This window comes from Grammomys surdaster, unplaced genomic scaffold (assembly GCF_004785775.1).
Source record: "Grammomys surdaster isolate TR1022 unplaced genomic scaffold, NIH_TR_1.0 125231, whole genome shotgun sequence".
Lineage (NCBI taxonomy): Eukaryota > Metazoa > Chordata > Mammalia > Rodentia > Muridae > Grammomys > Grammomys surdaster.
The window spans coordinates 782,603-797,247 of NW_021620120.1; the positions used below are offsets into that span (position 1 = coordinate 782,603).

The 14,645-nt window shown below is 38.7% G+C and overlaps 1 protein-coding gene and 1 pseudogene across 1 annotated transcript; one reads left to right on the plus strand and one right to left on the minus strand.

The window, feature by feature from the left end:
* The first annotated feature begins 1,695 nt into the window (after positions 1-1,695).
* Positions 1,696-2,717, plus strand: LOC114637228 (olfactory receptor 1361-like). The gene has a single exon (XM_028785453.1). It carries the CDS (start codon positions 1,762-1,764, stop codon positions 2,689-2,691), a length of 930 nt encoding a protein of 309 aa, XP_028641286.1. The 5' UTR covers positions 1,696-1,761; the 3' UTR covers positions 2,692-2,717.
* Positions 2,718-4,127: 1,410 nt separating this feature from the next.
* Positions 4,128-5,576, minus strand: LOC114637253 (annotated as a pseudogene).
* Positions 5,577-14,645: the final 9,069 nt, after the last annotated feature.

Below are 14,645 nucleotides of genomic sequence, written 5' to 3' on the forward strand. Positions count from 1 at the left end.
CCTATATGCCCTCTCACTCCTCAAATCTTTCCTCTCCCTCTTCCACTAATTCTCTTGGGTATGATTTGAGATTTCTTGTTCTAGAACTTTTAGGTGGGCTGTCAAGTTTCTAGTATGGGATTGCTCTAATTATTTTATGCAAGCACTTAATGAAGTGAACTTTCCTCTTAGCAACACTTTCATTGTGTCCCATAAGGTTGGATGTGCTGTGTATTCATTTACATTGAATTGTAGAAAGTCTTTCTTTTCTTTATTTCTGTCTTCACCCATTTTCCATTCAGCATAGAGTTGTTCAGTTTCCATGAGCTTGTAGGCTCTCCTTTGGTATAATATTGTTTACATATTTGGAAATGAAAGACATGGATGTACCAGTGTGTTCAAGTCACACTAGAAGGACAATGCCTGGAGGAAAGATGTTTCTTTCCTGAAATACTAAAATGAACCACAGAAGGGGACAATGCAGCGCCTACTTCTGACTTCAATCTCTGCTAGGCAATTATCCATTTACTAACAAGTATTTGCTGTTTTTTAAATGCCAAGCACTAGGCATACTTTGAAGAGGAAAATCAGATTCTGCTCTGCTCTATATGAATGTTTCATCTCCTTGTGAAGGAGGCAAATACTAACTTAAAACCTTACTAAATATCTAGACACATATATATATGTATATATATATATATACGTATATATGTATATATATACATATATATACATATATACGTATATATATGTATATATGTATGTATGTATTATCTCTCAGAGTTATGCCACAGATCATTGAGGTATTGAGATTAGGGAAACTGAGTCTGACTATGGTGGAACTTTTGGTTTTCTTTTGGATTAGGTGAATACACAATGATTAGACACTAGTGGCTTAAGAGTTACCAGAAATCACAGACACATAATTCCCATATCATCCTGTGTGTTGTTCTCTGTTGTCTCAGATTTTATCAAGAGGGATTCTTCTATCTTTTACTTGACCATTGATCAAAATGAATCTTTTTTCATTAATTAGTTTGTAATATAATGCTGGCAACAGAAACTGACTAAGACAGAAAATTTGTGCTAAGAAATGTGAATGTTGTCTGTCAAAAATTCAGTGAATATGGACAGTGAGGCATGATTGGGTTGATGAGGCATCCCCAGGTCATAATACTAGAGCCTTATAAACTCAAGGACTTAAAAGATTTCATACAAATTTTGGTTTCCAAGTAACTTCTTTTAAACAAAGAAGTAACATGATTTTATTTTTTTGAAGGAACTCCCTTGGAAGCACTGAGAGCAATCCATTAGTTGAGGCAACAGTACAGTAAGTCACCCAGTAAAACAGCAGCACTGTACTTTGTCTGCTGGATCTGCAACCAGAGGGGTGACTCTATGGATGGACTGGAATATTTATTGTAATCCAACTTTGAGCAAAGCAGGAAGCTACATACATACTAAAATATAGCCTCTGCCTTCAAAGGAATTACAGTCAAACAGATTTACAGGAAAGAGATTATTCAATCAAGGTTAAATAGCATAGCTATCACCTAGAGAATTCTAGAAAAACACTCAACAAATTCTCTTTGTCTCCCTAGGGAGACATTTTTAATGAACTTGAAGTCTTGTTCCTCCCTTTGCTATTCTAGTTTCCATTGCTCAATTTATGCCATGAGGGAGACCCATTGCCAAAGGACCAGGTCTGGGTTGATGCCAATTGTTGACTGCAATGAAAGAATTGTCTTCATACCAATTTCTTCCTGAAAAACAAGACCCATAATGAACTGCAGTCAGGCTCCTAGTTTTATCCTCTTGGGACTGTCTAGTGACCCAGAGAAACGGCAACTCCTCTTTAGCATCTTCCTTCTTCTCTACTTGCTGGGACTTTTAGGGAACCTGTTACTTCTGTTAGCTATTGGTGCTGATGTCCACCTCCACACACCCATGTATTTTTTCCTCAGTCAGCTCTCACTCGTGGATCTTTGCTTCATCACCACCACAGCCCCTAAAACACTGGAGGCTCTGTGGACTGGAGATGGATCTATCTCATTCTCTGGATGTCTGACTCAGTTTTACTTCTTTGCTGTTTTTGCAGACATGGATAACCTGCTTCTAGCAGTCATGGCAATTGACCGCTATGCTGCTATCTGTCACCCTCTGCTCTATCCACTTCTCATGACTCCTTGTAGATGTGAAGTTTTGGCCACTGGGTCATGGGGAGTAGCTCACGGTGTGTCTCTGTTCTATACCTTATTGCTCTCTCAGTTATATTTTCATACCAATCGAAGGATACCTCATTTTTTCTGTGATTCTAGGCCTCTCTTATTGCTTTCCTGCTCAGACACTCACCTCAATGAGGGCCTGATGATGGCTTTGTCTGGAGTTTTGGGAATCAGTGCAATTCTCTGCATCGTAAGTTCTTATGGTTGTATTTTTCATGCTGTGGCTAGGGTTCCATCAGCACAGGGGAAAAGGAAAGCCTTGGCCACATGCAGTTCCCATCTCTCTGTAGTCCTCCTTTTCTACAGCGCGGTCTTTGCGACCTACCTGAAGCCCCCATCTAGTTCTCACTCCTCTGGGGAGGTGGTAGCTGCTGTCATGTATACTCTGGTAACTCCCACTCTGAACCCCTTCATTTATAGTCTGAGAAATAAGGATGTTAAGAGTTCATTGAGAAGGATCCTGAACATGGAAAAGTTTCAGGACTAAGAATCATCATTCAGGAAGGATCACAACTCACATCTCTATGACACATGCAAAATGAGTCAGTTAACACCATGGCTTATGGGAGAATTTCATGATGCTTATGAGTAATCTTCAGTGTTTACTTGATTGGATTTGGAATCACCCTGAACACACTACTTTGGGCATTTCTGTGAGCATGCCTCTGTAGAGATGTCACTGAGGAGGAAAGATCCATTGTGAATTTGGGTGGGATCATCCATTCCATAGAATCATCCTGTTCTGATAATCGGAAAAAGAAAAAAAAAACCAAACTTACTGTCATTATTCATCTGTTTTTTGCTTGTTGAACAGACATGTAATGTGACTTGTGACACCATCTGCCTGTTGTGCTTTTCTCATCCTGATGTATTATATTCTTCAAACTATGAATAAAATAAAACTCTTATTCTTAAGTTGCTTCTCAGGAATTTTGCCAAAGTAACAGGTAAAAAAGTACAATGATCTGTTGGAAGTCATACTATGTTCGATTAGATATTCTTTAATTTTTCTTCTTATATTCATATTCCTGATGCATGAATATCCATAGCAATCTCTATAATCTTTATATAATTGTTGGATTTCCTACCAGTGGTTTAGTAACAACAGCCCCCTGATATCCTTATTGGTTTTACAGTCTCTCCTTTTCTGTAGATCTAGTAAATTTATGTATTTCTATCTTTTTCTATATCTTTACTTCTGCTGAATTTAGATGCCACTGATAAATCATGCTAAATGTAGTTTAATGTTCCCAGAAGTTAAATCACAAGTAAGAGGTTAGGAGATTGGTGAGTCTGACAGTAACACAGGTCAATAAGAACAAGAAGAGAAAAAATATAATTTTATTCTCTCTTTTAATGGAGAGTATAGAATAGGATTCCTTTTAAAATAATGTATTATTGTTGCTATTGTGTGTGTATATATGTGTAAACTTACTTATGACATATCATTTTGTGGGAAAGCTATTGCAAGTTGCATCATCAAGTTTGCGTGCTCAAACCAAGTATACAGAATAGGAAAGAACTCTTTAAATGTCATACTACAATAAAATTAATGAACATTGTTCCAGATTTGTGTTTGTATTGGTGTTTCATTTCTATAATTATTTTATATTAGTCATTAGCAGCAGTGCTATATACAGCATCAGGCTACAGAGTGACAATCCAGTACATGTCTTCACTGTGTGATAATCAATTCAGAGCATTACTTATGGTATATTCAGTAAACAACTCAGTCAGTTATATCTCTTAAACTAACATGAAAAATTGTTTAACTATCATCTTTCCCCTGGGCATAGTTTTTAAAACCTAAAGCAGAATTTAAGAAAGAGCATAGTTATTCACCTCCATCCCATTATGGGAGACTTTTCAATCAAGACAGTGATTGTCCAATAAAAAAAATTCTTCACTGCCTTCCTTCTTAGGTCACATTTCAGTTGGTTTGCAGTAGAGAAGCCTTCTTAGTGCCTGCTGCAACCTTCTGGTTCCTCAAGGTATAGATGACAGGGTTGAAGATGGGGGTGACCACTGTTTATAGCAGGGCAATGACCTTGGAGAGGTGCTGGGAGTGGACAGCAGAGGAAACAATGTACAAGACCATGAGTGTTCCGTCGAATGTGGACACTATAGCCAGGTGAGAGGAGCATGTGGAGAAGACCTTGGTCCTTCTGGTCCCAGAAGGAACTCTCAGCACAGTCACCACAATCTGAGCATCGAAGATCAGAACCAGCCCAATGAGGACAATCAGGAAGACACAAAGAGAACAAAGTAGTTACCTGGACAAGTCCAGTATTTAAGCAAGCCAAGACCATCATGGGTAAGAAATCACAGTAAAAGTGTTCAATTAGGTTGGGGCCACAGAACCTCAGCTGAGCCATCAGAACAACAACTAGTCCATCTGCCATTATGCCAGACTGTGAGCCTCAGCCATAGGCACTACTGGGGATCCATTGGGGTGAGTATTTTAGGGGGTAACACATTGCAAGGTAGTGATCATATGCAATCACAGCCAGCAGGAAATACTCACTTGTATCCACCAAGCCATGGATGAAGAACTGGAGCAAGCAGCTAGCAAATATAGTCAGGCTTTTACCTACTTTATGGGTTTCTTTCTCTACTGACTTTTTCCATCTTCCTCCCAGATTCCTTCTCGACTCTCAACTTGATAAACATTTTTTCTTTGATTGCTATTGTTAACTATGTTTGTCTATATGTCTGTATGTACATCTGTATGTGTTTATACACACACACACACACACACACACACACACACATATATATATATATATATATATATATATATATATAATCTGCTGAATCCATTTTTTGATTTCAGGGTTGACCACGCTGCATTGGAAAAACAATGAGTGGATTTATTCATAGGAGACTCTAATTCTTCTTTGCCCAGAAGTTATCAGCTGTCTAAGTTCCTTGTCTAGGCGTGGGACCCCACACAAATTTCCCCCTTGCATGTTGATATTGCCATTGTTCCTGTCTTGTTTGTGGATCCATTTCTAGGGGACACTTTTCTGCCTCTTACAATCTTTTAACCTCCTTCTGAGATGTTCTCAGAACCATAGAGGCAGAAATTGTGACATAGATGTATGCATTCGAGCTGGGATCCCTGTGATCAGTTGATTTCTATTCTTTGTTCAGTTGTGTTTTTCTGTGATGGTCTCTGTGGTGGTTAGAATATGCTTGGCGCAGGGAGTGGCCCTCTTAGGAGGTGTGGCCTTGTTGGAGTAGGAGTGGCTTATATGGAATAACTGTTTCACTGTGGGAGTGGGCTTTGAGACTCTCCTACTAGCTGCCCATGAGACAGCTCCTATTTGCGTTCAGAACAAGATTTAGAACTCTCAGCTCATCCAGTGCCATGCTTGTCTGGATGCTGTCATGTTTCCCTTCATGATGATAATGAACTGAGCTGCTGAACCTGTAAGCCAGTCCCAATTAAATGTTATCCTTTGCAAAAGTCGCCATGGATATGGTGTCTCTTCACAGCAATGGAAACCCTAACTAAGTCTTCATTTACTTTTAAACGAGTTTTCTTTGATGTAGGAAAGTAGCTTCCCTTATCTATGTGTATAAGGATAAAGTAGCAAGGAATTATGTTGGTCAGCAAAGTGGCCACAGTAGATTCTTTACTAAGGTCTATGACCTCACTAGCCCTGATCAGCTGGCTAGGTTTCTAGTACAAGTTGTAACTTCCCTCCTGATGAGTGGACATTAAGTCCAACTAGACAGCAGTTGGTTACCACCAGCATGTGAGTGCCTTTCCACGTTGAGCATTGCTATGCTTTATAAGTGTTTCAGGTGGGCAGAACTGTTTAGTTGCTTCCCTTTATTGGCAGCATGTGTAGCATTTTCTGGAACCATGGAAGACAGACTGAAGGAGAGAGGTTTTCATCTTAGATCCAACTTGAATCACCAGAGTCCTGTGTACTGAGGGTGTGGTGTCTTCAGCAAGAGGGGCTTACCTTCAATTGCTGAAAGGCAACCAAGGGCTACATCATTAATCTATATGCTTTTGGGAGTCACTGAGAATATCTTGACTAATCATTTGCAAGGAGATTTCTCATGACTAGTACTAGAGATCTGTTAGTTTGTGATTCTTGTGGGGAGCATTGTCACCCCAAGTGGCTTAACTTCTACATATATGTATGTGCTCATGTATGTGTATGTATATATGTGTATGCGTATATATGATTTATTGAGGCTTTATCAAACAATCTTTGGCTGTTTGTCAGGTGGGATTTTCTAGTTCCATACTAATACTAAAATTTCTTTTTTCTATTTCTGTAAAATATTTTATTGGCTATTTGATTTGTGATTACATTGAGCCTGTGAAATGCTTTTGGTAGGAAAGTCATTTTCATTGTATTAATTCGACTGACCCATGAACTTCAAAATGCCTAGACAATGTCTTCCTCTATATTCCACATACATATACACAGCACCACACTGGGTAGCTTTTTTGCCTCCAGTTTTTAGAATACGTCATTCAAATAACCATCTGAATGTACAGTTTTCTTAGCTTACTAAAAGTTTTAGTTAAAATGTGATAAGTGATAGTGGGAGGGAAGCACAGGAAGTCTGAGACCAGATCAAAAGAAACTCAGACTCAGGTTTTCAGATAGAGGCTGTGGGAATCAAGGTAAGGAAACTTCCTGGAGACAGTAGCTTACAAGCCTATATGAATCCAGAAAATAGTGGGCAGCAAGAAGGTAGTAAACTGGCCAATGTGACCCTGATGCAAAGGTGTGTAGATGAAGAGGTTTGAGATTGGCTGAGAATTGCTTAGGTGATGGGTTTTCAAAATTACCCCTAGATCAGATAAGAAGTTTTGGTATTCAGAAATTGACACACTGAAGGTCCCTTTCATGGAATAATAAAAAGAAATGGGGGCTGGCTCTGAGGAAGAGCAGAGCAGGGATGTAGACTGAGAGCTACGTGGTTGACAGGAGATGGCAGGGGAGAAGAGTCTAAATGTGGTGACTAGCTCAGGAGACTGCTCCCAGGAAAAAGGCTAATACCTACATCATACAGATGTCTCCATGTTTTTAGTATTAAACCCCATCAGTACTCCCCTTACACACACACAAATGCACACACAGTACAGGATGCTGGAGGCTGAATGTCTCATCTGGTCTTCTGTATATGTTACAATCCTGAAGAAGTGTGCTCTAATGCCAGTGGATGGATGGACTTTCAAGCATTTCAAAACCTACCCGCAGTGATGTGACACACCTCGTCCAACAAGGTAGTGATCTTCTCCCTCTCCCTCTCCCTCTCCCTCTCCCTCCCCCTCCTCCTTGTCCTCCTCCTTGTCCTCCTCCTCCTTCTCCTTCTCAGGATAGGGTTGCTTTGTGTAGTCCTGGCTGTTTTAGGACTTACACTACAGACCAGGATGGCCTAGAACTAAGAGGCCTGCCTGCCTCTGCCTCCTGAGTGCTGGGATTAAAGGTATGCAATACCACCACCATCCTCAAATAGCAATGATAAGCTGGAGGTTTTTAGGACAAGGCCAAGGGGTCCCCTCTTTTCTCTTTTGACCAAGAGCCCATGCTTGCAAAAGCCCTTGCAGAACACTGGACAAAGCCAGCTCCTAGCTCCAGATTCCAAGTTCAACTAGACCTAAGTCCACCTTGCATGGCACAAAATCCTGATCTAATAAGGCAATTACCCTAGTACATCACCATCATATCATTGCCTTCCTCCCCTTCCCTACAAAAAGCCCCTAACCCATTCCAGCTATTAGACTTCAGAGGCCTCCTCCTGTGAATTCAGTGAACCCATCTGAGAGTTGCTCCCAATAAACCTGCCTTTATACTTTAATTTGGCTCAATTCAATTTATTATAGGTGAAGAAACCTATCAAGTTCTACCATCTGGGGACCAATATTCAAATATTTGAGCATTTGTAGTTCATCCTGATTGAAACCACCACATTCCACTCCATGGAGCCCATATTCTTGTGGCCATATCACAATGCAAAATGCATTTAGTCTATTTTCAAAAATCTTCATAGTGTATCAGAGTCTTAAACCAGTTTAAAATGACCAAGTCCAAAGTTTCTTCTGAGACTTGAGGCAATCTTATTTGCAAACCCCTGTAATATCAAAACTAAAAAGGAAATTACTTACTTGAAAACTTGAAGCATTAAAACTACTGAAGTAAAAAGAAATACATACAAAAGGGAATATAATCCATCACAGTAATTCAGATAACTGCCAATACAAAACCGTTAGTTCCCAGGGCTCAATTTTTGTTCCCTTTCTCATTTTAGTTATTCCCTATGCAGTTCCATCAATGCTCAGGACATTACATATACATAACTCACACGATGCCATGGTCCAAATCTCTTTCTACCCTTGATGGTCAAGGGAGAGGAGATGACTTCATAAAAGCCCATGAAAAATGTAGCCAGGACTGACAAATTCCAGACACAGTCTGCTCTCTAGCTATCTCCTGACACACCTACAACAGACTCAGTGCATTAGACACTGAATTTGTAAATTTTCATGTTTTATTTCCTTTCAAATTTACAAATCTTTCTCTTTAAATGACACAAACCACACCTTATATCCAAAAGGTAAAAAAAAAAAAAAAAGATAAAGCTATATCTGAATTCTAATTTTCAACAGTGAAGTAAAAAGCTGCTCCTAGAAACCTAAAGTTTCACAAGGGATAAAGAAGTCCCAGATCCCCATGTGATACAGGTGAGAGAGGGAGGAGACACAGGTATGGGGAATAGACAGTCCTGAGGGTTGGTCTGAGCTGCTCACTTTGCCACACTGTGCTGACAGGAGACAGCATGAGATGCCAATTATAGAAAGAGAAACTAGGAGAGTTGGATTCATAGTAAAGAAGGAGATATCTGAACACCTCCTATAAGACTCAGTCTCAAACAAGGCAGTGCTTTTATACTGGGGAATAGAAGATATTCAGACTATTCCTTGGGAGTGGTGATAATCTAAAGTTCTCAACTCAAAATGTTCCAACCCTTAGAGTCACCATTACGTAGAACTCTATCTGACCAAGCACATGCCACAGGTTTGGCCCTGCAAGTTCTTATCTTTATAGACAGTGAGAAAATCATCAGAGCCTCAATTATGTTCCTGTCTGTGGTAAAACAAATGTCACTTGATCAGAACCATCATGATGGCATAAAGAAGGAGTTGTGAGCTGCCTGTGTTCCCACATGGACTTCTGTCTATTCTATTCCATACCAGGAATCATATCCAACCATATGATTGAGGTAGGGGTTTCATCTGTGTCCATGGTTATGGCAAACCTCCTGGGAGACAGGCAGACTGTGAGAATGGGAGAGGGGCAGGTGTGCCACATCTGCCCCAGGTGGAGTTGCAGACCAGAAGGAAGACAGGACTGTAGCAGAGCTGATAGGTCCTGCATAAACTGGGATCTGTGGTGGTCCCAACTGGGGCAGGTATTGAGGACATTTCTCACCTATATCCCTGGTTGTGGCAGACCTTCTGGAAGACAGGCAATCTGTGTCCCTTGTTAAGGCTGACTTCCTGGGAGAGTCAGGCTGTTGGATATGGGAGAGGGGCATGTATCCCCAATCTGCTTTGGATGGAGTTGTTTTACTTTCAAATAACATGGGAAGCATTGGAGTACTTAGAGCACTAGACAGAGGTAACAGTAATCCCAGATGGGTTTTAAGAGCAATGTTGCTTGGACATGAATGAAATAATATCATTCTAAGACTCCACATGTATTTTATAGTTACTAGTAAATTCATTAGGAACATTGTTTTTTCTACCAGTCACTTATGATAGCAATGAGGGTCTAACATGACTGACCATTTTAATTCCACCCAACTTTGGTATGGTGTAAGAATCGCAAAGATTTGAAAAAAAATATATACTCTAATTAAAAAATCTCCAATGGTTGTATGCTTTGTTGAAGGAGACAAATGTCAATCTATTCTTAGAATAACTGACTGTAAAACTGTTGAAATTTCAACTTCATAACCTTTTATGGTTTATTGTTTCTCTAGGTTGCCTTGTATGTCATACATTAGAAAACATTTACACATTTTCTTCTTGTTAATCTGATAAGGCCATTTGGTTCTTGAATTCAGTCATGATACTAAGAGGAGGGAAGAAATAAGATAATTATTGTAACTTCACAGTTCTAGAAGATGCCCAGAGACACAGAAATATTATTCTCTCATCATCTTGGGAATGGTTCAGCTCTTCTATATATTACCAACCTCTGGACATCTTTATTAGAGTGAAAAATGGACTTTTACTAATTACAAACATTGTCTCGGTAGTCTCAAGTTGTTAAATGTTTCCTAGCTTATTTCAATAAATGGTACTTGTAGAGCTATTTATGAGTTGTGAAAATCATCTTCAAGTATAGTAAAACTTGAATGAGAAATAGGAGAATGAAACAGGAATTCTTATTTAGATAGAATTAAGTTTGCAGTGCTGTCAGAATCTTATGGTAGATGATTAATGAATAGGTTATATGTTTGAATCTATACATATTTAGAAAAGTGCAATTTAAAATTCATACATCAGTTAGAGTGGGTCTAATTAGAAGCCAGGAAATATTATGGGCTCATATACACTATTCAAGTTTTCCTTAGTTAAGAAGGTAGATCAGTGACTAGAAATAGACCATGAGCTGTAAATATCTCTCTGCTTTCACGTCTGAATTATGCCCAGAATGTAGAGTTGTTTAGTGATTTTATTCTTCAAATACTCTTCAGGAAAAATTGTCAATGGAAAGTTACTACATGTTTTCCACTAATAAGTAACTTTGGGAACTGAGTCTCCAAGGTCAAGAAAGATTTTTTTCTGTAGGCAAACCTTTTCTGATCCCAAGAGAGGTAATTCAGTCTAGACTTCCAGACTCCATCATTTGTACTCTTATATATGCTCTCAGCAATGACTGCAAAGGTCAGGATGCTTGTAGGTCTAAGACCATTGGGCAAAGTGGATGTTTCTAAGTTTATCACTCATGAGTGGACATCAGAGAAGTCAGAAGGTAAGTGTGAAATGTGGTTTTTATGGAGTATGAGCACGTATTTCATAGTGGAACATAGAACATGTAATATAGGACATCATTCCATTTGTATGTTAGTTTCTAAAGTTGAATGTAAATAATCTCACATAGAAGAAAATATGTTTCACAGTAAAAATAGTTCTATGCAGAAATGTTATGTATTATATATATGCATAACACACACACACACACACACACACACACACACACACACACATCTATGTTCGAGGAAAAATATCCAAAATTGAAAACTTAGAGTGATTTCTTTACAAATATTTGAAGCATGAAACTGGAAATAGAAAAGAAGTACAGAAGATGACTTTAAAGAAATTTAAAACAGCAGGGGAGATAGATTAAGAGACTGAGGATGAGTCAGAGAGGTCAACAGAAACCAGGAGAATCTTGTAGGTATCTTGAAAGTCAGATAAATAAAGGGTTTGAAGTAAAAACTAAGGATTTTTAAATTGAGCTGTCTTTTTAAAAAATCAAATTATAACTTAAGGGCTGAAATATAAACCTAACATTGATGAGAGTTATTCTGTGAAATAAAAGCATAAATGCTTGCTTTAAGAGGGTTCAAGAAAGCATGGAATTAATACTTTTGGATTAGAAGGCAACTAGGCATTGAGACAGGAGCTTTTGAATAAATATATCATAAGAAATAGGAAAATGAGGCAATAGCTCTAGATGCCAAGTAATCATCACATATTGCTATGTAGCCTATCTGCACTTAAGTCTTTACATGCGACCTCAGATGCTTAAGTAGTTTTCAGATAATCTCAGTACTGAGTCTCAGTTTCTCTGAGTTCCAATAAGATCTATATATTTTATAGATGAATTGGTTTGAGATGAATACAATAGCAGTGATATGTTTCAGATGATTGCAATATCATTTAGAATATTTAACATAGGGATTGATAGCATGACAGCCATGTCATTGGCTGATGGTGGGAAGTATCATCTCTAGGAAACAGTGTGAGAATAGATGTAACATTGTATGAAAATAACCTCCCAATTCTTAGTACAAAGATGGAAGAGTGATATTGCAAGTATGATTGACAGGACACTGCATATTTTTTTAATTCCGTGCTGTTAATTGCAGCATCAGTTGTTAGAAACACAAATTCTCATCTCTCACCCCAGTCTCTTCAGTCAGAACTTCTGGAGTGGAGTGTGACACCTGTGGCTTAACAGCATCTCCAGGTGAGTGTCAGCTTTGTGAAACTTTGAAGTTCTCATTCTCATTTAGAAACATATTCCTTAAAACTCATGTCTCCATATCCTGAAACATTTTCCATTGGCAGAACTACATGTGAGCATCTAGAAGTTAAACATGTACATGAAAAATTAAAGGAAAAAAGGACACTGTAGTCAAACTATATGCATCTTCTGCCTTTGAAATATAGCTTGTCATTTTCAGTTAGTGTAACATGATTCAGATTTTTTTAAAAAAATTTACTTCTGAGCATTTCATATGCTCTTTACTGTACAGTATGAAAAGACAACTCCAAACAACTAAAATTATACAATCTCCTCATGTGTGGGGATTTAACTCCCCACATAGTTTGTGGGAAGAACGTGTGTTCCTAATGCACCACAAAGACAGGCTCCCTCTCCCTTTCCCTCTCTCTCTCCCTCTCCCTCTCCCTCTCCCTCTCCCTCTCCCTCTCCCTCTCCCTCTCCCTCTCCCTCTCCCTCTCCCTCTCCCTCTCCCTCTCCCTCTCCTCATTCTCCTTTGGTCTCTTTTATAATATTTAAGGCTTTATATACATTTACACCATTTCAAATATGTATGTATGTATGTATGTATGTATGTATGTATGTTACAATATAGAATTTGCATTTGAGAGAGAATGTGAGGGTTCTTCTGTTCTGAGTTTGTATCACTTCATTTAATACAATTATTTTTCAGGACGATTCACTTACTTGAAAAATTTTATGTAAGTATTCTTAATCAGTGATTAAACTCTTATTATATATATGTACCACATTTGTTTTTATTGAAAATAGATTCTTCTCTCATACAATGCATCCTGACCTCAGTTTCTCCTCCTGTCAGTTTTCCCATCTCTTCCCCCCACCACACCCCTCTTCTACCAGATCTATTCCTTCTCAATTTCCCTTCAAAAAGAGGCAGCCCTCCAAGATACAGCAACCACACACAACAAAACAAGATCCAAAAAGACAAGGCAAAACCCCTCATATAGAGGTAGGGCAAGGCAATCCATTAGGCAGAAAAGAGTATCAAGTATAGGCAAAAGCATCAGCAATGCACTTGCTGCTCGTTCTTTTAGGACTCCCACCAACCACCAAGCTAACAACCATAACATCCACACTGAGGATATGATTCAGACCCATGCAGGTCCTGTGCTTGCTGATTCAGTCACTGTGAGCTCATATAAACCCTACTTATTTGATTCAGTGGGTCATTTTCTCCTGGTGTCCTACATCCCTTCTCATGCATCAGATCTTTCCTCCCAATCTTCCACTGTCTACTTCTCTTGATCATGATTAGAGATTTCTTGTTTTAGAGCTTTCAGGTGGGCTGTCAAATTGCTATGAGATCATTCCAGTTATTTTATGTAGGCACTTAATAACGTCAACTTTCCTCTTACCACCACTTTCATTGTGTCCCATATGTTTGGAAATGCTGTGTATTCATTTTTCATTAAATTCTAGAAAGTCTTTAATTTCCTTATTTCTGCCTAGAGCCATTTTTCATTCAGGGGAGAGTTGTTTAGAGAGCTTGTAGGTTCTCTTTTGTTTTTGTTGTTGATGATATCTAGCTTCAATCCATGGTGTGCTGATCAGATACAGGGAGTTATTTCAATTTTCTTGTATACTGGAAGACTTGCTTTTTGTTCTTTTTTCAATGATATTTGATTGTAAAGTACATGTGTGTATATTTGTATTTGTATGTGCACAAGTGTGTCAGTGCCCACAGAGACCAAAAAAGGGCTTAGAGTTTCAGGTGCTTGTGTGTCACCTGACTTGGATGTGGGGAGCCAAACTCAGATTTTCTGGAAAAACAGCAACACTCTTAAGTACTGTGCTACCTTTCTAGCCCCAAACACAAATCTCTAAGTTATACCACCCAACAATAAGCTTTGATTAATTTCTTCACGTTAAATATATAAATAACATAACTTTTGGCAAGCAGTTGATGAAGAAGATTACATTTCTTATCTTCTGGTAGTAGTAGAGCCCTGTCCTTCATAGTAACACAATGGACTCCTACCTAGATCTCCATTGTTAACCCATTCTTCTCATAAAAGAAAGAATAAAAACATAGTTAAGCAGAGTGTACAATGAAGAAAAATACTGCTGAGGTGTGAAAAGAAGGGAAATCATAATAAAAGAAGGAGAGAGAGAGAGAGAGAGAGAGAGAGAGAGAGAGAGAGAGAGAGAG

What these genes read in the sequence shown, in the direction of transcription:
- LOC114637228 (XM_028785453.1), top strand. Translation starts at nt 1,762, where the DNA reads ATGAACTGCAGTCAGGCTCCTAGTTTTATCCTCTTGGGACTGTCTAGT.